General features: G+C 56.7%; 7 protein-coding genes across 7 annotated transcripts; 3 read left to right on the top strand and 4 right to left on the bottom strand.

Annotated features, from left to right (window-relative positions):
- Positions 1 to 839: 839 nt before the first annotated feature.
- On the top strand, positions 840 to 2,718 carry KVR01_003698 (uncharacterized protein; the record flags this gene model as incomplete). The annotated part of the gene is made up of 3 exons (XM_044784577.1): positions 840 to 1,626; positions 1,657 to 2,196; positions 2,276 to 2,718. The coding sequence occupies 3 exons, from the start codon at positions 840 to 842 to the stop codon at positions 2,716 to 2,718; spliced, it is 1,770 nt and encodes a 589-aa protein (XP_044648713.1).
- Positions 2,719 to 2,796: 78 nt separating this feature from the next.
- Positions 2,797 to 5,788, bottom strand: KVR01_002863 (uncharacterized protein). The gene is made up of 4 exons (XM_044785924.1): positions 5,260 to 5,788; positions 4,155 to 5,131; positions 3,961 to 4,094; positions 2,797 to 3,892 (listed from the first exon to the last, which is right to left on the bottom strand). The coding sequence occupies exons 1-4, from the start codon at positions 5,350 to 5,352 to the stop codon at positions 3,408 to 3,410; spliced, it is 1,689 nt and encodes a 562-aa protein (XP_044647878.1). The 5' UTR covers positions 5,353 to 5,788; the 3' UTR covers positions 2,797 to 3,407.
- Positions 5,789 to 6,478: 690 nt separating this feature from the next.
- Positions 6,479 to 8,072, top strand: KVR01_002129 (uncharacterized protein; the record flags this gene model as incomplete). The annotated part of the gene is made up of 3 exons (XM_044789664.1): positions 6,479 to 6,529; positions 6,609 to 6,688; positions 6,761 to 8,072. 3 exons carry the CDS (start codon positions 6,479 to 6,481, stop codon positions 8,070 to 8,072), a joined length of 1,443 nt encoding a protein of 480 aa, XP_044647144.1.
- A 3,528-nt stretch (positions 8,073 to 11,600) lies between these two features.
- KVR01_002344 (uncharacterized protein) lies at positions 11,601 to 12,976 on the bottom strand (the record flags this gene model as incomplete). Its single annotated transcript, XM_044785250.1, has 2 exons — positions 11,601 to 11,669; positions 11,735 to 12,976. The coding sequence occupies 2 exons, from the start codon at positions 12,974 to 12,976 to the stop codon at positions 11,601 to 11,603; spliced, it is 1,311 nt and encodes a 436-aa protein (XP_044647359.1).
- A 2,012-nt stretch (positions 12,977 to 14,988) lies between these two features.
- Positions 14,989 to 20,419, bottom strand: KVR01_002578 (uncharacterized protein). The gene is made up of 4 exons (XM_044790557.1): positions 19,715 to 20,419; positions 19,568 to 19,622; positions 17,794 to 19,459; positions 14,989 to 17,721 (listed from the first exon to the last, which is right to left on the bottom strand). The coding sequence occupies exons 1-4, from the start codon at positions 19,829 to 19,831 to the stop codon at positions 17,595 to 17,597; spliced, it is 1,965 nt and encodes a 654-aa protein (XP_044647593.1). The 5' UTR covers positions 19,832 to 20,419; the 3' UTR covers positions 14,989 to 17,594.
- On the top strand, positions 15,111 to 16,769 carry KVR01_002360 (adenylate cyclase-binding protein; the record flags this gene model as incomplete). Its single annotated transcript, XM_044787649.1, has 1 exon — positions 15,111 to 16,769. One exon carries the CDS (start codon positions 15,111 to 15,113, stop codon positions 16,767 to 16,769), a length of 1,659 nt encoding a protein of 552 aa, XP_044647375.1.
- A 729-nt stretch (positions 20,420 to 21,148) lies between the features above and the next one.
- On the bottom strand, positions 21,149 to 24,002 carry KVR01_002112 (uncharacterized protein). Its single transcript, XM_044790031.1, has 3 exons — positions 23,630 to 24,002; positions 22,997 to 23,544; positions 21,149 to 22,942 (listed from the first exon to the last, which is right to left on the bottom strand). Exons 1-3 carry the CDS (start codon positions 23,733 to 23,735, stop codon positions 21,500 to 21,502), a joined length of 2,097 nt encoding a protein of 698 aa, XP_044647127.1. The 5' UTR covers positions 23,736 to 24,002; the 3' UTR covers positions 21,149 to 21,499.
- Between the last annotated feature and the right edge of the window lie 330 nt (positions 24,003 to 24,332).

Raw genomic sequence — 24,332 nt, forward strand, 5'->3', positions numbered from 1 at the left:
AGGATTAGTAAGACTCGCTCGCATCAGACTGATGGAGCTACTAATACTGGTTGCTGATAAATGCGCCTAAACGCCGCTTGTATCCAGAGGCTTCGTACCAAGAACGATGCTGGCATTGGGCGGCTACCCTGGTAGCAACACAAGTTTACTAATCGCTCCGGTACCTAGGTACTTCATGGCCGATGTTTGCAGAGACAGATAAACGTTGTATTCCCCCCCCCCCACCCGGGGACGGCAGATCCCACACAATTCCAGGGTCCAGATAATCAAAGCCCACCAGTTGACGCGGAGGGGTGCGAGGGTCTCCTCTGGCTACAGCCTACCAGGCAGGGGGAGTCCCCGGCAGACTGTGACTAGTTTTCGAAATCTACACCTACATCACTGATGGTGCTGGCGATTAGGGCGTTTCCTCCAGCTAGTCTATATGCGCTTGGTAATCTCGCTGCAAAGGTTGGTCCGTAGACCTCGCAAAGCTGTCGCAAATATGTCTAACTCCGTTGGCAATAGCAAAAGCCATTATGGAGCAACAGCTTTGTAACACCAACACCATGCTCGGTGCCATTATCCCCGTCATATGCAAACACTGTCCAGCTCCAGCCTGGCGATGGGCAATGTATAAGTATGACGGCCTCTTCATCTTACTTCAAGGTGATACCCCAACACTCTACTAGTGTCCAACAATAACAACAAGCAAGTGTCCATTCATTCAAGGACCTGGAATACCCTCATTACCTGGGATACCCTTATTCCCCATACGACATTTAACTTGGAGCATCATCAGCGAAGCTCCTACTTTGTCATATACTCACCTGTCCCAACAAGGTTCGCCAAGACACAATATGTCGGCAGTACGGGACTCTGCCTTTGGTGGCATCATACGTCTCGTCAGTCGCAACAGGTACTTTCAGTACCCCGAAGAGAAACCAGACTTTCAACTACCGGAGCCATGGGTGAAGCTCATGAACAACGAGGAGCCAAGCCAGCCAGCCACCTTCAACAGTGTGCCGACTTCCTCTTCGGACTCATCCGTGTCTGATGACGAGGAAAAGCAAGCAGAAGGAGATGTACAGCCATACCAGAAGCCAGGCGAGAGGTCAAATCTAGGCCTCCAGCGGACCAAGAGTCGAGAGGAGACCACACCTTACACTGCGGATCGACTAGAAGTGGACGAGAGACACGAGCTCGAGAAGACCCGGTCGATTCCCATTGTACCCCGCAAGACAAAGGACGGTGCAATTCTTGTTGATTGGTACTATTCCGACGACCCTGAGAATCCCCAGAACTGGTCCAACTCCCGCCGTGCCTTGGTCACAACTATAATTTGCCTCTATACCTTTGTAGTGTATATGTCCTCGGCGATTTACACCACCTCAGAAGAAGGAATCAAGGAGGAGTTCGGTGTAGGCCAGACCGAGGCCGCACTGGGTCTCTCGCTATTCGTGCTCGGCTATGGGACCGGGCCTCTGATCTTCAGCCCGCTGTCTGAGCTCCCAGCCATTGGCCGCAACCCAATCTACATCATCACCATGTTTCTGTACACCATCATCTCCATCCCGACAGCCCTGGTCCAGAACTACCCCGGCCTGATGGTTCTTCGGTTCCTGCAGGGTTTCTTTGGGTCTCCGTGTCTGGCATCCGGCGGTGCCTCCGTTGGAGATATGTACTCGCTCCTGTCACTGCCATACGCCATGATCGCATGGGTTAGTGCAGCGTACTGCGGACCGGCCCTTGGTCCTCTGCTGTCTGGATATTCGGTACCAATCATGGGATGGCGCTGGTCTCTCCTCGAGGTGATCTGGGCTGCGTCACCAATGTTCCTGGTCATGTTCTTTTTTCTCCCAGAGACAAGCACGCCAAAAATCTTGTTGCGACGCGCCCGCCGCCTGCGGAAGATGACAGGCAATGACCGCTTCATGAGCCAAAGCGAGATAGACCAGCGCAACCTCAAGACATCGGCCGTGTTGGTGGATGCGCTCATCAAGCCGCTCGAGATCACGATCAAGGACCCGGCCATCCTATTCGTGCAGATCTACACGGCCATCATTTACGGCATCTATTACAGCTTTTTCGAGGTTTTCCCTCTCGTATATCCCGTCTACTACCATATGACGGCTGGGCAAATCGGCCTAGTGTTCTTGTGCATCCTTGTCGCCTGTCTCATCGGTATCGCCATCTACATCAGCTATATTTACTTCTGTAGGTCACCGGTCCCTGTCTCTGATGTGTTAGAATCTCACACTTCAGGACCCCAGAGCAAGACTAACGTCACCATCAGATATGAACCCTAGGATCAAGGCCAAGGGCTGGCCCGTCCAGGAAAGCCGCCTCGTTCCCGCCCTCGTCGCCGCGTTTGGGCCCACCATCGGGCTGTTCATCTTCGCATGGACTGCCGCTCCTCAGTACCCCTGGATCGCCCCTACGATCGGCATCACCCTCTACGGAGCGACGGTCTTCGTCGTGATGCAGTGCATCTTCGTCTACGTCCCCATCAGCTACCCGCAGTACGCAGCAAGCCTCTTCGCCGGTAACGACTTCTTCCGAAGCGCCCTTGCGTGTGGCAGTATCCTCTTCGCTGGGCCGCTGTACGGGAACCTGGGCGTCGCGCGAGGCACGAGTCTGCTTGGTGGACTGAGTACCATTGGCATACTCGGTATCTTCCTGCTCTACATTTATGGGGGGAGGCTGAGGGCCATGAGCAAGTTTGCTTCTTCGGACTGATCGCCCCGGTAAAGAGAAATATAGAAATTCAAAGCTTTTATAGGATGTATTGGGCGTTTTTGTGGAAGGAATATTACTTAACTATCAACTGGGCTTCGGATTTGGAATAGAATCTGCAAAGGTTGCATTAGACCGTGACCGAACAAAATGCTCGCTTCCGAATAATATGTAATTTCCTTTTATAGGACCCTCTTAAATCCACATTGCTAGTATATCTGAGAACTGCTGTTGTCCACATTGGTGCTAACAATATGTCAGGTAGATGTGGCATTTAAATGTTTGAAGAGCTTCACCCATGCCAAACATTCATGCCACCGCAGACTCGATCACTCCGATTGTTGCATATTATCATGAAATCAAGTACTTGTCTCTATTAGCACATGACTTATGATTTATTTTGCGTGCCTCTGGTTGAGCCGCAGCAATGGTAGAACAGCTAATGTTCCCAATAGCCTTGCCCCTGCGTGAACCCGAGCTGATCGACAGCCCTTCACTGTCCGTCTATATGACCCAGAACAACCCAAAAGGAAAACCACAGCCCGGGTCTAATCTCCAAAACTTACCATGAACGCCTGAACTCTCTATATGCTGTCTAAGTCTTCTAACAGGCATCTCACATCACCAACACAGCAAGACCATACGCCAAGCCTTCACACAAACACCCAAAGGAACTCAACTAGACTAGGGCCCTAGTCCTCAAGGCCATCTTTGCTTTTGATGTCCCTTTGTTTCTGAACGGACTGGTGCCGAATAACAAACAGGGTGAGGACGAATCCAACAATGCAAGACCCCAGTGTGACCAGGTAGGCGGCGCGGTAGCACTGCAGCCCCTCGACGCAGGAGCGGTCGCCGTTGGGGCCGACCACGCTGTGGTGGTCAAACACCACTCCGTAGAACAGGTTGAATACATTTCCGGAAACGACCGGGCTCATAGTCATAAGGCCCCAGTTCTGAGACAGTCCGTGTATGCCAAAACTCTCGGCAACAATTGAGGGGAACACGCCAAACAAGAATCCGTAGCCAAGGCCTGAAAGACCGGAAACGAAGCCCAGCAGGTTCGGGTTGACCGTTTCCAAAGCGCACACCTGGGCAACGGTGAAGATGAATCCAGCGACAACAAGGCACCAGACGCGGCTTGCATGGAGCACTTTGACGAGGAAGTCGGAGCCCACACCTGGCGAGGATGGTCAGACCACAGGAGAGGCGAAGGGAGTTGGTGACACGCGGGAAAGATGGACATACCGCTCAGCAGGCGACCCGAGAAACTGCAGACAGACAAGATAGATACGTGAAGCTGTTGTCTTTTGAGCAGACTGTCGTTGCTCACAGAATCGTCGTAATGCGACCAAAGTGCTTGCACGCTATGCCCGATGTTGCTGTTCTCATGTGTAAGTCTCGCGCGCACGAGGCTGGCCCACGGTGCAAATTATACTTACTTGATGGTCATCAAACCGATGCCGGCTAGGATGCCCATGATGGCAAAGAACTGCCAAAACTCGAGACTGCGTATGATCTGCCAGCCACGAATATCTACCAAATGAGACCGATCCATATCAACATTCTGCACATAAACTTCACCTGCCACCGAGGAGTCCTTGGAGGAGACGAGTGACGAGGTTTCGTCTGAATCGTCCGTCCCGGCGACGATTGTGGAAGAAGCTGCCGTCGTGAGCGTGGACGATTCGCCCGAGCCTCCGGCCTCGCCGTCTCCGGTCCGACCACTGGTCAAATCGTAGGGGTTCTTGGGCCTTGGGTCCGCGGTGCCGGGTTCTTGATCCGCTTGGTTCATGTGTGAGGTGGGCGAAGTAGCTGAGGGGAAAGAGGAGGGGGGCTCACCAGGCTCGACAAAGGGTGCATCTGACCGAACCTTGCCCTCATCCTCGTCGGCAGCCACGGACTGGTAACTGCCATGGTGCGGGACAACGCGAAGGAACCAGAAACCGAGAAAGGTCATGCCGGCCGTGCCGTAGGCCAGAAGCAGCAGGAAGTCGCCCGTGTCTCCGGGGAAGAGGAAGCCGCCGACGAGCGAGAAGAAGAATGCACTCAGGCCAAACGCAGCCAGGGGGAAGGCCGTCGCGGTGCCCCTGTGATGCGGCCAGTTGAGGGCAGAGGTCTTGACGGCGGCGGCAAAGGCAGTGCACCCTCCCAGGCCGGACAGGAACGAGTACAGGCACATCATGGCGACGGAGCCGGAGCCTTTGTCATAGGCGAGGTGTAGCGGGAAGTAACCTAGGGCCAGCATTATGGATCCGAGGAGGGCGGCCGGGCGCGGTCCCTTGGCATCGACGAGGATCCCGACAGGCATTCCGAAGGCGTACATGCCGAGGTTGCCGGCGAGGCCGATGAGGTTGCTCTGTGTCGTCGAGTACTTGAGGCGGTCGGCGAATTGAGGGGCCCACGCCGAGTAGACATACTGTACAGAGGGGCAGCAGAGCCGTCAGCAACCGCCTGCTCGAGCTTGACCCGAGGGGCCCGCGATTATACGAGAGCCCGGGGAGTGCTGCTTGTGTGACTCGGGACTGGGGACTTGGGTGCACTCACGTTACTTCCGCAGGCCAGTGACACGAATGTAGCTGCGACGCTCGAGATGATGCGAGCGCGGTGCAGCTGCTGACGGTCCCTCATGTTGGCCATGGTGCTGGATGTGTTAGGAGGGGCGGTTTCCAACCATCAAAGCGGTAGCAACGCGAGAACCCGAGTGTCGTATTCTGGGGTAATGGAGAGAGAGAGGGGGGGGAGACGGGGGGAGAAAAAGGGATTGAGTGAGTGAAAAACAGGCCGAGAGGAAAGAGAAACACGCGAGCAAAGAAGGAGCGTTCTGGAATGGAATCAAGTGAAGGGCGGCGGGTTTATCACGGAAGAATGTCGTGAGCAAGAAGTGGCAGATTAGGGTCCTGGCCTGCCTGGGTAGACTACGTGTTGCCGTCTATTAAAGTGGCCCCGGTTTTGTTGGAGAGCCATGGCGCTGCATTTCGATAGGCCATGACTGATAAGAAATGCAGCTCCCAGGATTGCGAGCTGACAGCCGAGCCTCTGGGAGCCAAGAGCTACGGTATTATTAGGCTTGCCGGGTAGCCGTTGGGCTGGTCCCACCCCTACGGCCCCGTCTTGGCCCTCCCGCTTCGATATTTCAGGAAGATGAGGATATCCTGACAGTCTGATGTCCGATGCGGATGCGCAGCGCCAGGCCTTTGATATCATGAGGTCTGGCGAGAAACGGTGGCACAACCTTGGGACTCACTGCCCACCGTCCCACCCAGTCGACCCGTCGATACATTTATATACTGTGGCTGCGATGCAGGTACGGAGTACATACTACGTACGGGTGGGGCGGCTCAAGAAAGGAACAATATGCGTACCTTGTACCTTGTACCGAGTACGTAACGTTGGGCGGGCGCGGCTCGCAGCTCGGGAGCAGTTACGTACCCGGTCAGCCGGAAGCCTGGTCTGGCCCACGTGATTTCGCTGGGCATCCTGGGCAATGACAAACAGGCCAGGCCTTGGAACCAAGCTTCCCTCCTGGTTGGCTTGCCTGCCATGTCGGCTGTTGATAATTCGGCCCCAACCTCAAACCATATTCCCAGCCTCTGCTTCTCCAAGCATCACTCACCAGCCAGCAACAGCATCGACATCCCGCGCCCTGAGCAGCGTCGAACCACCCCCTGATTCCTGCAGATCCATCCGAAGAATTCATCCCCTTTCGATCCGTCAGATATCAATACTTGCTGCTGGTGTTGTTGTTCGGGCCCAGACTCCCAGGATGGGTGCCTTGCTCTCTCTTCCGCTGCTGGCACTGCCAAGCGCAAGCACTGTACGTCTTGACCCATCGGCCCTCCTCGCGCGTCGTGTCTGAGAGAATGTGGCTGACACTTCTTCCTTGTGCTTTCTAGCTGGTGTCCTTCGCTGCCAGCTGCTGTGGCGCCGCAACCTGCTCCATGGTGTGCAGCGCCTGCGGCAAGTGCGGCAACAGGTGAAGCCCCCCTCGCTCCGAAGCATCGCCCTCGCCACACCTCCCGGACCACGGCTAACACAACACCACAAGTGTCGCGACTCGGATTGCTTATGCCTTGATCCTCCTCGTCAACTCCATCCTATCGTGGATCATGCTCACGCCATGGGCCATCAAAAACCTCCAGAAGCTCACACTCGACTACGTCCAGATCACATGCCCATCCGGCCAGTGCTACGGTTGGCTTGCAGTGCATAGGATTAACTTTGCCCTGGGCCTGTTCCATCTGATTTTCGCCGGTCTTATGGTTGGTGTCACCTCGTCGAAAAACCCCCGGGCCGCCTTGCAGAATGGCTACTGGGGCCCCAAGGTCATTGCCTGGTTGGCCTTCATCGTCATCTCCTTCCTGATCCCGGACCCGTTCTTCCAGTTCTGGGGCAACTATGTTTCCTTCTTTGCCGCCATGCTGTTCCTGATCCTCGGCTTGATACTGCTGGTTGACCTAGCTCATACCTGGGCCGAGTACTGTCTTGAGCAGATCGAAAATACCGACTCCGGTGCCTGGAGATTTGTCCTCATCGGTTCCACCCTGGGCATGTACATTGGCTCCCTCGCCATGTCCATCATCCAGTACATATTCTTCGCGAGCAGTGGCTGCTCCATGAACCAGGCCGTCATTACTGTCAACCTGCTGCTGTGGATCGCCGTCTCGGCAATTTCTGTCCACCCAGCCGTGCAGGAGGTTAACCCCAAGGCTGGCCTGGCGCAGTCGGCCATGGTCGCCATCTACTGCTCCTACCTGACCATGTCGGCAGTCTCTATGGAGCCCGATGACGATGGCTCCAAGCATTGCAACCCCTTTGCTTTCTCCCAGGGCACGCGGACTACAACGGTAGTACTCGGGGCCGTTGTCACAATGCTCACCGTTGCCTACACGACCACCAGGGCAGCTACTCAGAGCCTCGGCTTGGGTAACAACAGAGGCGCAATCCGCTTGCCTGACGAAGACGAGCATGACCTGGTCACCACCCAGCCCAGTGGGCGCAGGGAGATGCGTGCCGAGGCTCTGCGAAGGGCTGTGGAGGAGGGAAGTCTGCCAGCCGACGCCTTGCTGTCAGATGATGAGGACGATGGCTCCAGCGGTGACAACTCGGCGCACGATGACGAGCGTGGCAGCACTCAGTATAGTTACGCCATGTTCCACATCATATTCTTCCTTGCGACAGCATGGGTTGCCACGCTGATCACGCAGGGCTATGATGACCAAAAGGAGGACGATTTCGCCACTGTTGGACGTACCTACTGGGCTAGCTGGGTCAAGATCATCAGTTCTTGGATCTGCTATGCCATGTACGTCTGGACGCTGGTCGCGCCGATCATGCTGCCCGACCGCTTTGAGACTTAAGGGATGGCCACGTCACACATTTTCTTTGTCGAGCGTCTTGCAAATCACATGGAGGTTTTCACTGCCTGTGCTCTCGGGCGCATTGTTTTGAAGAACAACCCTCCAAGGGGGGTTCATCTGTATAAGAATGGCTCCTTTTACCGCCAAACATACTATCGAAATGAATATCGAATTAAAAAAGACTCGTTGCAAACAGATGCTGGCCGTATCACAAACCTAGTGACCGGGCTGCTTCTTCTATGGAAATGACCTAGATACCTCGATTCTCCAGCGGCTATCCGACAGGCCCCAGTTTCGCACCACTTTGGAGTTCGGCGCTATTCCAACATCTGTCGGAACAAGCGAGTCCACCTCGTGCCGTGTCTAGTGGTGAGGCTGAGAAGAACCAGCAACAAGATTCGGCAAGCTCGCGGGCGGCGGCATTATGCAAAGGGTGCAGTACCCGTCAGCCCACCGCTTGCCCGTGATGAAGGAGGCATTGACGACAGGTTGGGGCAGTCCGAGGCGTCGGGGCCTAGAGATGATCTGGCCAACGGCACCACTTCGTGACCTTGGATCAGGGACCTTTGTTTGCTTTCCCCCCTCATGCATCGCTTCGGAGTGCATACCACGCGGTACGACATGACACTTCACAAGCCAGCCCAAGGAGCATAGTAGAAATCCGCAGTATGCGCACGAGTTGTGAGGGGGCCAGGTAATGAGGCAGGGAGGAGCGGTGAGGGCCGTCCCCTTCCCTTCCGCCCGTCGCTTGCCTCGCAATAGCTATCTATTCCGCTCGCCTGCCTCACGGCTGGAACCAGGGTGGATGGTTCCCAGTCTGGGCTTATCGGTCCCGGGTCCTCTCTACATGTGAGCTGAGACTCGAGAGTGAATGGCGGGCGGGTGGACGGGAGGAAACACGGAAACACCTCGCGAGGATTCGATGAAGATTCTAAAACAGGGCAGAGGCGCGGCAGAGTCTAGACCCGCCGCCGTGGTTCAGGACTTACGTTCTGCCCCAGGCGCTGCCATCGCTTACTCCTGCTAGGCTTTCTGCCAGACTTCGAATCACACCAGCCGCAGACAAGGTCAGGGCGGTCCGAGGAGAATCTTAACTGGAAGTCCCACACACTTGCGACGCAGACTCGCATCAGCTGATGGTATCGCTGTCTCTGTAGAACCACACTTCGCTACCTCGTGAACAACTCTTATTCCTGATTTCCTCAGCCGACGGGTGTCGATCCCGGAGCGGAGGGTGGCCGACTAGAGAAGCCACAGACGGCTGTTGCTCCCAGCTCGCTCCCTCAAATGCTCTCATATGCCGGCCCGACTGGCAGTCCTGGACAAGACGGGCAGCGGCTGGTGGTCTACGCTCTCGGTCAGACTCGTTCCAAACGGCGCGATGCCCCCCTCCCCAACGATAGATTGGCGCAGGGCGGATAGGTGCAGACGGCCTGTGTCCCTGCCTGGCGGTCTTCTATTCGAAATGAATTTGGACGTTTACTATTTGCTCTTCGCCCATTCCCCTTGTCCTGTTCTGCGAGTAGGCAACTTGACACAAAAGCTCAAACTGCATGATTTCCATCGACGGAGGCTGTCATATTTCGCGTGTGACCGTCATCACGTCGATACGTGCACACGTATCGATTCTCCGTGACTCGTGTGTGCATAGACTCTTGGAACAAAGCTTCCTTCGCGCTGCGGCCAGTTGAAGCTGTGCCGTCCCTGTGCTCCCTTTTCAGCTGCCTACATGAACAAGTCTCAGTTCCAACTTCACCGGTGAGTGTGGTTTCCCCACGGGGCCATTCCTTTTTTTACCTGAACTCCTCGTTTTCTTCAGCACTAGGAGGCAACCTCGAGGCGGCTCAGAGGGGGGAGGTCTCAGATGTATTAAGGGGCCCGCATTAGAAGATGGTGGGGGCGAGGAAGGAATTGTGTAATTGCAAACGGACACACAGAGATTGTCGTCAAAGCCGACAGTAGCCCCTTGGGCGACACCTGTGCATTTGGAACTCCCATCTGGGAAGGGTGGACCAGCGCGGCAAGATTAGGTATGCAGCGATCTGTCGGCACTTCGGCCCCCCCTCCATGCTCGCCTGCCGTCCCCTTCGAGCCAATGGCGTCCGCCGGATCCGCCGTGAAGAAAGGAGGCAAGAATGGCGGAGGTGGTGGGATAGGGTACACAATTGGACGTTTTGCGCTGTCGACGGGGGTATTGACAGGCCTTGGGGCTTCCAGAACGGGATCTTGGAACGTGGACCAGTGTTGTACATGAAAGAGGGCTAGTGCGTCGACAGGTGTGGTTGCACAATGTGTTCCGGCTCAATATGGAAGATGCCATCACCGAACTCTCTCGTCATGGAGACATAGAGATACCAATCTGTGCGGCGGTCCGCGCTGGAAACATGATGGTACTCGCGTGTCACCCTCTTGGGCCCAACACGGACGTTTCTCTGCTACTTTTGTGTGCGCATGCAAGGTCAGCAGAGTGGCTATCGCCTGCTGCTGCGTGGTGGTTACACGGGTTGGCATCCAATATCATATTCCGGTCTTTGCTGCCCCTTCGAGGGTTTGCCCCCGTCGAGACGCCAGTGCCAGCCGGCCGCGTAGGCTCGGTGAGGGTCCAAATATGCGATAAGCCTTTTACAGCTCCGTTCTGGAGTAGAACGTCTTGACCGAGTGCGAAAAGGGTCAGCAGAGCAACCGGCCAGTCTGCAATCCTCATGATGGCCTGGATGCATATAAGGCAGGGCCGTTAACCACTGGCAAAGGGGATGGGGAGTCGCTTTCACCATGAGGCCCTCGAAGTGCGTTTTCCCTTTCTCTGAAACTCGTCTGCTCTACAAGTGAGAGACCCGTAGCTGAGACAACCCTGAGTTGTGGCTCCTTTGTCTCACAACCTCGAGTCTTCAAACCCCCAGTCCGCAAGACGTATTGATCTTGTTGATCATTCACTGCCTGGAGATGTCTAACGACACCAACACACGCCAAACCAAGTCCCACGAACCCAAGCCTAGGTACAGTGAATCCCTCGAACCCCCACCGAGCCGCATAGGTGTTGATAGTTCTCGGAACAGCCAGCCTTCCAATTCGTCCTCGAAAAGAGGCCATCACACATCGCCGATGCTCCATCTTTGGGAGCATGAACACCGAAGGGGCGAGCTACCTCCTGCCGACTGGCTTCAAGCCCACCAGGTACGACCGGCCCCTCCCCAACAGTGGAACATGTCCGTTGACAGGTATGTAGGCTGCAGAAAAGCGCCGCCCGAAGACGTGAGGTGTTGTTGTACGCGCGAACTTGGTCTATTTTGTCCATCCATGGCTGTTTCTGCTTCTGTAGCCCATTTCACTACTGTGTCCCGATAGTTTGACGTGCTTGTTTGTTTTTGTTGTCTTTTTTAGCAAGAAAGAAATTAAATCCCTTCTTGTGTAATTAACAAATGCCTGTGCACCGACAAGACCAACTTTTGGAGTATCGAGATGCTTTGCACGATGCGCCTTTACGCCAATCCCACAACCTCTACGCCCTCAAGCTCATGCAGACGAAGATTAAATGTTCGTGTTGCTAGTTGCGTGAAAACCATCCAATGTGATATTCACGGCACCAGCTTGGACCAGCTAAGAAGAGATGTTAGAATATACACTGGGCTTCAAGATGGGTGGTATATTTTTGCGAGTCCTACCGCGCGTGAGAGGTCGTCAATCAGGTCGTTGACGTCCTCGATACCGACACAAAGCCGGATTATGTCCTCGGGCATCTGCCTCTCAGCCCGAGTCTTCGGGTCGATGCTGGCATGGCTCATTCGGCAGGGCATGCTGATCAGACTGTTGACGCAACCGAAGCTCACACTGATCCCCCAGAGCCTGGCAGCCTCGACGATCCTCTCAGATATGGTAACGTCGCCGGTCTCGAAGGACAGGACAGCGCCGGCACCGCGTGACATGGTCCAGTGGAGGTCGTACTGCGGGTGCGACTTGAGGCCCGGGTACCGTACCTTGAAGCCGTGCGACTCGAGGAACTCTGCTATGGCCTGTGCGTTGGACTGCTGCTTCTCCATGCGGATGGCCAGGGTCTTGATGCCCCTCATCAGCAGCGAGGAGTCGTCGGGGGAGAGGCCACAGCCGGTGGAGTTGATCATAAAGTACATCTTGTCCCCGAGAGCTGAGTCATTGCAGGCAATGACGCCGGCCATGATGTCGTGGTGACCCGAGAGGTACTTGGTCCCGGACTCGTAGACAACGTCGACGCCCAGTTCCAAGGGGTTGCAGAGCATGGGTGACAGCATGGTGTTGTCAGCCACGACCAGGGCCTTGCTGTTGAAGTCGTGTGTCATCTTGGAGATGGTGGGGATGTCGACGATTTTGATGAGAGGGTTGGTTGGGGTCTCGAGCAGGACCATGGCGGTCTTGTCGGACAGGACGCCCTTGACGCTGTCGACGTTTGTGGTGTCGACGTGGTGGACGACGATGCCCATGTTTGAGGACAGGTAGGTGAGCAGGCGGTTGGTGCCGCCGTAGAGGTCGTCGCCGGTGATGACCTCGTCGCCGGGCCTCAGGAGACGGGTGATGACATCGAGGGCGCCCATGCCAGAGCCGACGGCCAAGGCTCGGGCGGCATTCATGATCTTGGCCAGGTGGCGCTCGAGGTGAGTGCGGGTTGGGTTGCCGGAGCGAGTGTAGTCATACTCGCCGTTGGGGTTGGCACCGGACTGCTTGAAGGTGGCCGAGCGGTAGATGGGAAAGCTGGATGCGCCATACTGGTCCTTGTTGTCAGTGTAGACAAGCTCGGTGGCAAGGGCGTAGCGGCGGCGGCCATTGGCGGGGCTGGAGGGGGCGGGCGAGGGAGGCAGGTTGTTGCCGTCGAGGTCGACCTTTTGCAAGACCTTCTTGGCGACGCTGCCGCCTGCTGAAGATGAGGCTGCCATGCTGCGAAGTTTCTGAGATGTGGTGGTTGCGGAGGTGAGGTGACTCAGTGGCTGGGCGAGCGCAGCACTTGAGGCAAAGAAGAGTCACGGGCACGCAGACTCGGCTGCGGCGGGGTGGATTGATTGACTATGAGCCGGCCTCGTTCAAAGACTTGGAAGGTTCCCTCTGCGCCCGTTGCTCCTCTGCGGCGGCGCAATTGATACGATACGATACGATGGTCAGGCAGTACAGTAGAGTGTGAGGAGGGAAAGGTGAGCAGACGGCAAAGGTCTGGCTGGAATCCGGGGTATCTACCCGGTATTTGGTAGGCTGTCGGTCGAGGTACCGGTACATTCTCTGCGGGCGGTGCGGCACTGCGACGCTGCAGCCCCGTGGAGGCTCTTCTGGGAGCCGATACCGGGCGAAGCTCGGCCTCGTGCTGAGCTGCTGAGCGGCAGGGCGGGTTTGGCATTCTGGAGCCCGAATGACGTGATCGAGCTAGCCCGGGGTCGCCCCGATGGCATTTGTACAGTGACATTCTCTGAATGCACATGAGGGCTCTTGTATTAGTCCATGATATATCCAAGATAATATCCCTTGTTGTGTGTTTGAAGTGTACACAGCATGGTATATATAAATATATCAAATAAGTGGTGGAGGCGGACTCCGCCACGTGGTTCAAGACAGAATATACACCCGTGTGTGGTGGACAACATCCTGTGGGATACCCTCCCGTGGAACAGTACACAGTATCCCACGTGAGTGTTCACCCCCGGAGAAACACTTCACACATTGACAATTACTTACATTGTCTCGGTCTACCTAGGCAGGTTGACAGTGGTGCCCACTCACTCCTATATGAGTGCTGTATAGTACGCGGCCCTGCGAACCAATTGCAAAAAAGAGACCCACGTTGTAGAGCCTGCAGGTTTGCCCCAGTACCTGTACCTGGCCTGTTTGGCGGCATGGCCTGCTGTTGATGACTTATGACCATCTTCATGTGTATATGCTGCGTACTCCGTACATGCCACGATACTCCCCTCTGGCCAGGCAAAAGCAAAATGGACGACCACGGGATCGAACCGTGTACCTCGCGCAATTCCAAGGAGATGGGATGCTAAGCGCGCGCTCTACCATTTGAGCTAGACGCCCTTGATGATCTGCAGGGAAGAGGGGGGAAAAATGAAGCATTGGTGGCGGAGAACGTGAATGAGAATCTTGCTGTGGAGTGATAGCGGATTGGCCTTGGCTGTCGGAGAGGGGTGGAGTCTGATTGGGCTGCGCTGAGCTAGCGTGCATTACGTAATACGGGCCGGGGCGTCCGTGGTACGGGGTACGTACATGCACCTGCAAGCTCAGGGGCAGGGAAGGGGCAGGGAAGGGGCAGGGACGGGCAGCAGACTGGCTTGCATTGAATCTCTGCTGTCGTGCGGTTGCTTGGCCCGCGACAGTCTCCAACCACATCTTGGGTGCTCATGTGCTGGCGTCATTGCATATCGCAGGCTCCCACTTTTTCCCTCTCTTGAAACTCGGGTGCCTGAGTACTGTGGTTATCTGTCCACACGTACATTTACTGTGGAGACCCTTCCTCTTTCTGCCTGCTCCAACCTACCAACAGTCACTCATTCATTACCTGGGCAGATAGACAGCAGTATCTACTAATAATAAGGAGTAGTCTACCGTATAAAGGTAGGCAGGCTCCACTCCACACCCGCAGCAGCTCCAGTCTCCAGATCCCCCTCCCCCCTCCCCCCTCCACCCCTGAGCGCCGCAGGTCCACGCCCTGGCAGCCCGGCCGACTGTAACGCAACGTAATGCAGCTTGTTTTGCATCTGAACATCTCACAAGCTCCCGACCCGGCCTACATGCTCGAGCATCTCCAAGGTCCCGCAAGTACTCGCGACCGCCTCTCGCCAGCCAAAAGATACCATACCCACTAGCCACCTCGTCCGCCTACTAGTATAGTAATAAGGCCACGGGTTGCCGCTGCCCGGAGTCCCCAACACCAATGGCTCAGGTTAACAACATGCACAACCTCACCACCTTGATCAAGCGGTGCGCTCCTCCAATTCCACCTTCATGACACCACAACACCATTACACCCTCCCGCATATGCAAACCCGACCCCGACAACCCTCCCCTCCTCCCCTCGCCATGGCCCCCGTCGTCGTCTCCTCCGACACAAACCAACGCGTCACTAACCTGCTGCACAGACTCGAGGCCGCCACCTCGCGCCTCGAGGACATTGCTTCCTCAACCATCGAGATCCCCCAGGCTGTGCCCGCCCTCAAGGAGACCCTCGCATCTCCCGATGGCTCCACCAAGGCCATCTCTGATGCGCCCTCCCGCGCACCCTCCGCGCCCTCCCGCGCACCCTCCGCGCCCGCCCCCGCGCCCGCCCCCGTCGCTCCCGCAGCCGCCGCCGCCGACGAGGACCTGCCCGACTCCATCGAGGACTTCGATGCCTTTCTGAAGACATCCGTCGAGAAATACTCCAAACTCAGCGAGGCCATTGGTGGTCTCGTCGCTGAACAAGCTGCCAAGGTCCTCCATGGTTTCCGGGAGGAGCGCAAGTTCCTGCTCATCACCACCAAGGCCAAGAAGCCCAACATGAGCAACGGCGATGACATGGAGGCATACCAGCGGCTGCTTAAGCCCATCAACGAGTCCCTGATGGCTGTCATGAACATAAAGGAATCCAACAGGGGGTCCCCCGTCTCCAACGAGCTCAGCGCCGTGGCCGAGGGCATCATGGTGCTGGCCTGGGTTACCGACGAGGGCAAGCCGCACAAGCACGTTGAAAACACGCTGGGCTCCGCACAATATTATGGAAACCGAGTGATCAAGGACAACAAGGACAAGAACCCGCAGCAGGTCGAGTGGATACAGTCTTTCCACCAGATCTTCAAGGACCTTAGTGAATATATCAAGCAGTACTTCCCCTCCGGCATCCCTTGGAATGCCCAGGGCCAGCCAATCCAGGAGGTCGTCAAGGCTGCTTCCGCCCCTGCCGCCCCAGCTTCTGCGCCAGCACCTCCTCCACCAGCTGCCGGTGGCCCACCACCACCCCCGCCACCAGGGCCCCCACCAGTCCTGCAGATCAAAGAACAGAAGGAAGCCCCCAAAACAGCAGCAAGCGGCCTCGATGCCGTGTTTTCCGAGCTCAACAAGGGCGAGGCCGTCACCGCGGGCCTGCGCAAGGTCGACCGGTCCGAGATGACGCACAAGAACCCGTCGTTGCGCGCAAGCAGCACTGTCTCCGACACCTCCAGGGGCAAGAGCCCCGCGCCCGGGAAGAAGCCAAAGCCAGAGAGCATGAGGGCCAAGAAGCCGCCCGTCAAGGCCTTCGAGGGCAACAAGTGGACGATCGAGAACTTCGACAAGGAAGCAAACCCCATCGAGATCGAGGCTTCGCTGTCTCACTCGATCCTGATCAGCAGATGTAACAACTCGACCATCATAGTCAAGGGCAAGGCCAACGCGGTGACCATCGACAACACAAACAGGCTGAACCTGATCGTGGACACGCTTGTATCGTCCGTTGACGTGGTCAAGTCGCAAAACTTCGCGTTGCAAGTAATGGGCACAATACCCACCGTCATGATGGACTCGGTCGATGGTGCCCAGGTCTACTTCAGCAAGGAGAGCACGGCCACCAAGATCATCCATTCCAAGTCTGCGGGCATCAACCTCAACGTCATCTCCGGCCCAGATGATGATTATATCGAGGTGCCCCTGCCGGGACAGATTAGCTCCTACTACGACGCTGAGAAGGGGACATTGGTGGACGAGATCGTGTCTCACTCTGGTTAAAGGTATGTCGTGGTGTGCCTCTGGCTCGGCAGGTATCTGTTCCTCGGCTCGCTGAGTGGCGGCTAGCTGGAGGCAGCGAAGGGAATTTTGTTTGTGCTGGGATACCAGTCCGACGGTGCGACGGCTCCTAGTATTCGAGCACCGTCTGCACTGTCTACGGACTGGTCTGTCCAAGGGAGCGTTTCAAGCTGAGGTTGTGATCATTGTCGGGAAGTGATAGGACCGCATCAAAAACACGTCACATTTTTTCCGCAATATATTTACAGAAAGAGTATTGCCACGAGAGTGGTCGTCGATGCGCTTTGGATTGGTCGCTTCTCACCCCGTCCTCACCCCGTCGCGAAGGAAATCTAAAGCCTTGTCTCTTCAGCCCTGGTCAAGATCAAACATCAAAGTTGGACTTTACTCGACTCACCGTCGTGCATGTATGACCTTTGCTCCGTGGCCCTTCAGATACATTCTGGGGCCGTGAACATTGAAATAGAGCGAGGCAAATCTCATTTATATGGGTCTAACGTTGCCTACGCGCACACATACGCGCGTCATACATAGTCTAGTGTACAAGGCCCATCTCTCCACTCAAGCCGGGATATGATAGAAACGTCCAAAGCCCGATGGGCTCATGAGAGGTGCCTATGCTGTCTATATGAGCAGTAGCTTGGAAACATATTGGAATATGATGACTTTTGAGCCCAAAGCAGACAAGATCACTTCTATTTGGGTCAGCGCCCACGCGTCCCAGTCCTGTTCCACGGCTGCGGAACCTCCCAGGCCCCCCTTGACCTGATGTCCTTCTATGATGAATGGGCCCAGCTATATATACCCTTACAGCTTGGACTTGGGCGCCTCAAGGGTTGGCGCCAGCAGGTCGCGCATATCGCCGGCCGCCTCGTTGAGGTAAAAGCTCATCTTCTGGCTTCCCATGCCCTTGGAGACGATGTTGAAGTTGATGCTATTCACGTGGTCAGCCAACATTTCGATCCTACACAGGTCCCATCCCCTCCTTTCACAGTGTGGAACTTACCTATTCTCATTGATCATGTAGGCGATACCAAAGCCAGCATCGATGACCTGGCTCCATCCATACCCGTTGAAGAACTCGGAACTCAGCTGCGACGTCGAAAGGTACCACGAGCTGCTGTAAGCGTAGGCGGGGTCCTTGTAGATCTCGGGAAGCTCCTCGCCGGGGGCAAGCAGCTTCTTGAGCCCGAAGAGGTGGCGGTCCACGCCCTTTCCGTCGCTAGCGGCGCCGATGTACTCGATATGGGCAGCGACCGCATCGCGGAACAGGCCGACCTTGGTCTGGTCGTCAACCCCGTGGTCCGCCATGGCGTTGCACCACGCAACGCTGGCATCCGACACGGAACGGCATGTCTCGGTCCGGCCCTGCTGGAACCGCCTCGTCGCCGCGCTCTCGTACGTGGGGCGGTTCTTGCCGTACATCTTGTGGTAGGCCAGCTGGATGATCATCTGCACGTAGGCGTCGGGCGAGCACTTGAACTTCTTGATCAGGCCCTTGCCGTAGCCTTGGTAGGACTGAACAGCCAGCTCATGCTGCCCAATTACCGAGTTGAAGTCAGTGATGGCGCGGTCGATCTCCTTCTGGACCTCGTTGTTGATCTTGAACCTGACCAGGGTCGGCTCGGGTATGTTCGAGCGCACGTCGGTCGCGTTGAGGTCAATCTTGTTGTTGAAGATGACATCGTTCACGTAGTCGTTCAGACGGTGCGTTGGTGTGCCGTCCATCATGCTGTGCTCGCCCATAAAGCCTGAAGTGCCGTTGTCGTTGACGATGAATTGCAGGGGCTTGTCATACCAGCGGTTCTGTCCGTCGCCGTGCCAGTAGCTGTGTGCGCGCTCCTCGAGCGTCACAGGGGCGGCATCATCGAGACACACGACGAACGAGGCAGACTCGATCGTCTCGAGGGCGGCCTTGTTGCTGGGGTCAGCGCTAAGCAGTGCTTCTCTGGCGTCGGTAGCGACGTCGCGGTTCTCGGAAGTGAGGGCACCGAGGGCTGGGCCGCGCGACACGGCCAGCTCGTAGACGCGTCGGAACTGGGCCTCCAGCTCAGTCACACTGAGCTGCTTCCCGCCGACCTCGTGGACGACCTTGTAGATGTTGTTCTTGCGGATGACCACCAGGTGCTTGTGCGCCTTTGGGTCGAACTTGACAGGGTAGTCGGCCGGCTTGGCGGGCACGCGGCTGGCGTTAAACATCCACTGGTAGCTGTCCATGCAGATGGGCAACTTCTTCATGTACTCGGGCTCCAAGGTGCCCTCATCGACGGCCTTCTTGAAGCTCAAGACGGCAGTGCTGATGGCGGCGGCGCGCTTGACAGGGTCCCGGCGCTTGCGATCATCGCGATGGGAGTAGAAGTAGCTGACGTAGGGGACGACTGGGTCTCGGTACGAGAGATATGCCGCGTCGTTCCACCAGTCATAGATCCAGTTCTTGTGCTTGGGGTGCTCGCGACGGGCGAGCAGCTTTGCCTGCAGCTTGGAGCCGACGCCATCGGGCTTGACGAAATCTGCCACGGCCTTCTTGCTCTGTTCGAACTCGCCGGGGCTGAGCAGCGGGTGGAGAGATTTCAGGTAGCGTGCCGCGGTCTCTTCGAGGGTGGGCACGGGAAGACGGGGCAACGAGTCCTGGAACCGGAGCATGGGCCCCTTTGACTTGTCCTCGGCATAACCTGTGGGCGCTCATGGTATCTGTCAGCGGCCTGCTGGTTGACGGTGGGGGTCCCCTCGCTGCAGGAGAAGGGGGCGAGATGGCATGGTGGGCGCAACGGGTGACTGACCTTGAGGCAAGGAGCTGTTGGCTCGTCGACTGGCCGGGGCCATGGCTGCTGCGATCTGTTGGAGGGCGGAAGTTGGTGAGTGGAAAGGGTCTTGGTCAGGCCGGAGAGTGGTGAACTAAGAGGGAGGACAGGCGTGGGGCGACAAACCAGTGGAGCCGTCCGACGCGAGGGAAAGGAGATTGTGCTGCTGCTGCTGCTGCTGCTACCACGTAGGGCTCGCAAAGGTTGGGACCGAAGCTCAGTCCTTGCAAAGGCAGCCAACATCACCAATGGGTTGTGAAGGAGACAGAGGCGCGCAGGCTCTACGAGGATGCAGACGGTGCGGGATAGGCGAGCAGGTGACAGTGGCGGCACTGCTCAGCGACAAGAGGTATTTCAGAGGACCCGGGGCTGGTGTGGTCTTCGGCAGTAGGGATTGCCGTCTCTGGAGTAGCCGGCGATGCTGTGTGTTGTGGGTATATGCAACGCCGAAGCCGAGGTATTAACAAGAGCCGGACTATAGATACGGAGTACAGAGATGGAGGGATGGGTGGGTGGCTAGTACAGGGGTCCTGTCCTCACGTCACCACACAGTTTCTGGTTGATGGGTCCCGTGGCAGGCTGGCGGGCTGGTAGAGCTGCACATACAATAGATGGTGGATGTTGCTAACATGTGGGAGAGGGAGCGACTGAGGCATATGCCATTTATAAAGGGTACGGGACGGTACATACATACGTGCCCGCCCTTGATCCCCCTTCCTCTTGGCCCGTCTCCAAGCAGCCAGATTTGCCTACCCGTGCCGTCGCACCTTCCTACACCCAGCCAGCACTAGCATTGGCCAAGTCCAGTGCATGTTTCCCCAGAGCCCCCAGACCGACAACTGACTTGTTGTCCCCCACCCCCAGGGCCCCCGCGCCAGACCGTCCGTCCGCTCCGCCCAGCTCCGTCGAGCCGAGGTTGCAGGGATAAAAACTGGAGACCCCCCGCGACATAACGGTCCGATGCCCACTAGGCCGTCTGGCGGTGCTGTCTCGTGCACGCCTTGTAGCAGTCTGTTAATCAGGGCTCTACTTCGTTGCAGTTGTCCGAAATAGCATGCTGAGCGGTTTTGATTGAGGCGGCGGATGCACGCACCTGACCCGACCCCTTGGGATTTTATTATCGGATCCAGCAGAGCAGTCCATTGCACGCCACGGTTCCGAAGCCACCAACTTATCAGCCACATTCACTGGCACAAACGTCATCCTTCACATGCCATTCCCTGCTACTGCCCAGGTACCTAGGTACCCGTGCACCTGAATCAGACCCCGTTCAAATCCCAGCCCTTGGATGCAGAGCCAAACACCAAGTCCGTTTGGGGTGAGCCGCAGCACGAATACCAGAATCCTGGGTCGCGCTGATGCTTGCTGCAGATAATCCCGTGCCTCCAAGATGCTCAGCACACACACAACCAACCCAGCTCTCGTCAGCCAAGAGAGGGGACACCCCGTAAACCCAGGAGACTGGCACCTGGCCTCTACCACCCTCCGCGTCTCCGAGACGGTCGAATGGGGCCCAGCGGCCATTCAAGACCTCAAATCAGAATGTATATGCAGGCCAAGTCTTCCAAATCGGTCATTGCAATTAGAGTCTCTATTCTCTCAAGGCTTCCACTTCGACCTCTCTGACCCCTCCGTTTCTCATCCTGGACAGCATAGGCAGCTTTTGTTACAATAACCATTCCCATCATCTCAAGGCAAAGAAAAAAAAAGTAATAATGTTGGAATGCGATTCTGCGCATCGCCGACCCACTTGACGCCTCTCCGATTCGTCCAATAAAACCCAGTCAGATGATTGGTTGGGGGAAAATAGAGTAAAAACAACAGTCGTGCCTGCAGGCGAGCATCTTCGTCTCAGACCCGAGGTGAAACCCGTTGATCTTGGTGGTGCCAATCGTAGCTATCCGTGACGCTCTATGCCTCGTAGCTCTTGATCTGGCCCCCACTGCTCAACGGCTGCACGCTGCTGCCGACCGCTGTCGCCTGCAGGCTCAGCTTGTCGCCATCCATCGACACATCCTGTGCCATCCTGGCACCCTGCTCGCCGCCGGCGAGGGCTGCCGCCTTCAGCTCGTCCTGCACACCGCGCACTCGCTTCTTGAAGGCCAGACGGTCTAGGAACAACTGCTGCCGGCCCCGCTCCAGCTCGCGCCGTTCTTCTTGGAGGATCGCCTCCATCTCGTTGAAGAACTTCATCTTGAGCTCCATCTTCTGCAGGGTTATGTTGACCGCCGCCGACACGATTCGCGTCATTTCGCGCTCCTCGTGAGAGGCCAGTCCGTCGGCACGCGCCCCGATTGTCGCCAGCGGGATGTTTGCGAGCGCGGTGGTCTTCGTTGTGGTTGTCGTGGTCGTGGTCGTGGTCGTCGTGGTCTCCTGCTGAATATCGACCTCCATCGAATCGCCTTCCTTCTCCTTCTCCTTGCCCTTACCCTTCGCATCGGAGCCCTCGTCGAGAGCACCACTTGACTCGAGCTTGCCCCGGAGGTGTTGTCGCAATTCCTCCGCGGACTTGCTAGCGGCCGCGGCAGCGCTGGCAGGGTCTGCTAGACTGGCTAGGAACGCCACAACCGACATGACCGGGTTGTCAGCCTGGCTGAATGGCAGCTGCCCACCTTGGCTTCCCAGCATCGAGACTCCGATGGGGGCCGCAAGCGAGTTTTCTGACTCGAGGTACTTGTCTTCGATGTCGAGTTGCAGGAATTGAAGGACGCACTCCTCACGAGTCCTGGTGCCGACGTGGTCTGCAATCTCATTCCAGTCGTCGTCGAACCTCTCCAGGCCCTCTAGCAACCGCAACAGCTCCGAGTCCGTCCAGGGCGCATCTCTATCGAGCGTTGTCGAGTAAGTGGGATTTTCCATCCTCTGGTAGTTGGTAGCCAACTGGTTTCCTGGGAATCGACCGTCCACAAAGCAGCTCGGACAGATGTCCGTGCTCTTCTTGGTGTTTGATGCGGAATCAACGAAATTGTTGTGGTAGTAGATTCGTGTGCAGTCGGCACTGCAGGTCTGGCAATTGACCTTTGCGATGGGTGCCTTGGTGAGCTCGTCAGACGGCGTCCCCGACACTCCGTTAGTCGCTGGTCCGTCACCGTTGGTCTTGCCCTCGCTCTTGTTGAGTTTTGCACCCTTAGCATTGGCCTCATAAATATTGCGACCAACCTCCAGGTTCAGTTCGCTCTTGGGCACTGGGCCAGCCTTGGCCTTGGCCTCAGTATCAGCATTGGCCTTGCCCGAAGCGACAACGGTATCTGCTGCCGGCTGCCACGGCTGGAGACCTCTGGGTGTGTCACAGATTATTTTGAAGTGACCAGTAAATGGTGGGCCGGTCGGGGACGGCCTGTGGTCTGGGTCGACCTATTGAGCAGTCAGCATCCTTGTAGTTTTCTGGTTCAAGCCTCGAAACTTTACCTGGTAGTTAATCAGGCCCCATTGCTCAAGGAAGGAGTGAACCCTCATGATGGCGCAAACGTCGCCAGCAAGGTTCCGTCTGCAAGCTGTGACTGTGAGGTACTCGGCAGGGTTGAGGCGATAGGTGTTGATCATGAAATCGCGGTAGTCCTTGTAGACAGATGGAGTTTTGCTTCGATTACGATTGTTGAAGAACTCAGGTAGAGCTTTTCGCTCGGTGGTGTGGATGACGTTCATGTCGAACCAGGTACTGTAGCTGGGCAAGATGATGGAGTGCTTTTGGGAGATGAGGTGTTCGCGCGCGGCATTCTCGATGGCCTCCTTGGTCTTTCCGACGGTGCTCTCGCCGTTTGCCTCGCTTTCCTTGGGCTGGTCCCCCTTGGATTCACCCTCGGCATCAACCATATCCTCATCCTGGGCAGTAACGTTGTCTGGGGCGGGGCCTTCCGGGGCATCGAGAGGGTTGTCTGAAGCGGCGACTGGTGCTGGTGTGGTGCTATCTTGTTTGATTTGTGGCTCAGTGGATGTGGTTTCACCCATTTGGACATCTGGATGAAGAAATGTTTAGTCTGATGCAAGGGTTGGCGGCTGGGCTGGCGCTCTGGCGCAATGATGCACGAGTTTGTAACCAACCTTCGCTAGGATTCACATCTGCCAGAGGTGGTTGCGCAAGAATTGGGTTGCTGCCAGGCGATGCGCCATTGGCAGGGGTGCCGTAGCTGACGTTCTCCTCCTCCATGGTGATGAATGGGGTTCAGGGCTGGGGATGCAGGTGAATTTGATGCAGGAATGGCGCTGGTAGTCGATATAGCGCCGAATACAGCTCTAATCCAGACAATTCAAGATGTGCAGCGACCAGTGCTGAAGGAACATTCAATCCAGGAGGCTGCAAGCTACCGTTCCGAATGGACTGGGTGGCAGGGAGGGGTCAGGCGCGGTGTTGATGATGATGGCTTGCCGTCGCGAAAGATGGGTCCCTGTGCTGGACTGCGCTCTTGGGGATGAGCATTGTCGCGTTGCAGGATCAAATTTGGGCGCGACAGCCCAGCCAGCAGACGCACGGGCCCTTCCAAAAAGTGGCAGCCTCAGGCAACAAAAGCATCCAGCCTGCCAGCCTGCCTGCCAGCTCCCCACCCAGTATCCCTGCACCCTGTACCTGTACTGCATGTAGCCCCCCAAGTGAGTAGACTACTTACTGCACCTGCCGTTCACGGAGGGCCGAGGTCAGTGTCGGATGGCCCGTTGCCAGCCGATCGAGTGACGGGTTCGACTTCGCCGTGTGCCGACCCCATTCCTCCAATCCGCCTCGTTCCCTGTCGCTCACCACTCTCTGCCA

This window comes from Diaporthe batatas (assembly GCF_019321695.1).
Source record: "Diaporthe batatas strain CRI 302-4 chromosome Unknown Contig00003, whole genome shotgun sequence".
NCBI lineage: Eukaryota > Fungi > Ascomycota > Sordariomycetes > Diaporthales > Diaporthaceae > Diaporthe > Diaporthe batatas.

Coding starts and splice junctions, on each gene's coding strand:
- KVR01_002863 (XM_044785924.1), bottom strand. CDS start 5,352: ATGGCCAACATGAGGGACCGTCAGCAGCTGCACCGCGCTCGCATCATC. Junction 4,095..4,154: donor ATCGGTTTGATGACCATCAA/GTAAGTATAATT, acceptor ACATGAGAACAG/CAACATCGGGCATAGCGTGC. Junction 3,893..3,960: donor CTCGGGTCGCCTGCTGAGCG/GTATGTCCATCT, acceptor CATCCTCGCCAG/GTGTGGGCTCCGACTTCCTC.
- KVR01_002578 (XM_044790557.1), bottom strand. CDS start 19,831: ATGTTGGCTGCCTTTGCAAGGACTGAGCTTCGGTCCCAACCTTTGCGA. Junction 19,460..19,567: donor CAACAGCTCCTTGCCTCAAG/GTCAGTCACCCG, acceptor GAGCGCCCACAG/GTTATGCCGAGGACAAGTCA. Junction 17,722..17,793: donor TACATGATCAATGAGAATAG/GTAAGTTCCACA, acceptor CCACGTGAATAG/CATCAACTTCAACATCGTCT.
- KVR01_002112 (XM_044790031.1), bottom strand. CDS start 23,735: ATGGAGGAGGAGAACGTCAGCTACGGCACCCCTGCCAATGGCGCATCG. Junction 23,545..23,629: donor AGATGTGAATCCTAGCGAAG/GTTGGTTACAAA, acceptor TTCTTCATCCAG/ATGTCCAAATGGGTGAAACC. Junction 22,943..22,996: donor GGGGCCTGATTAACTACCAG/GTAAAGTTTCGA, acceptor ACTGCTCAATAG/GTCGACCCAGACCACAGGCC.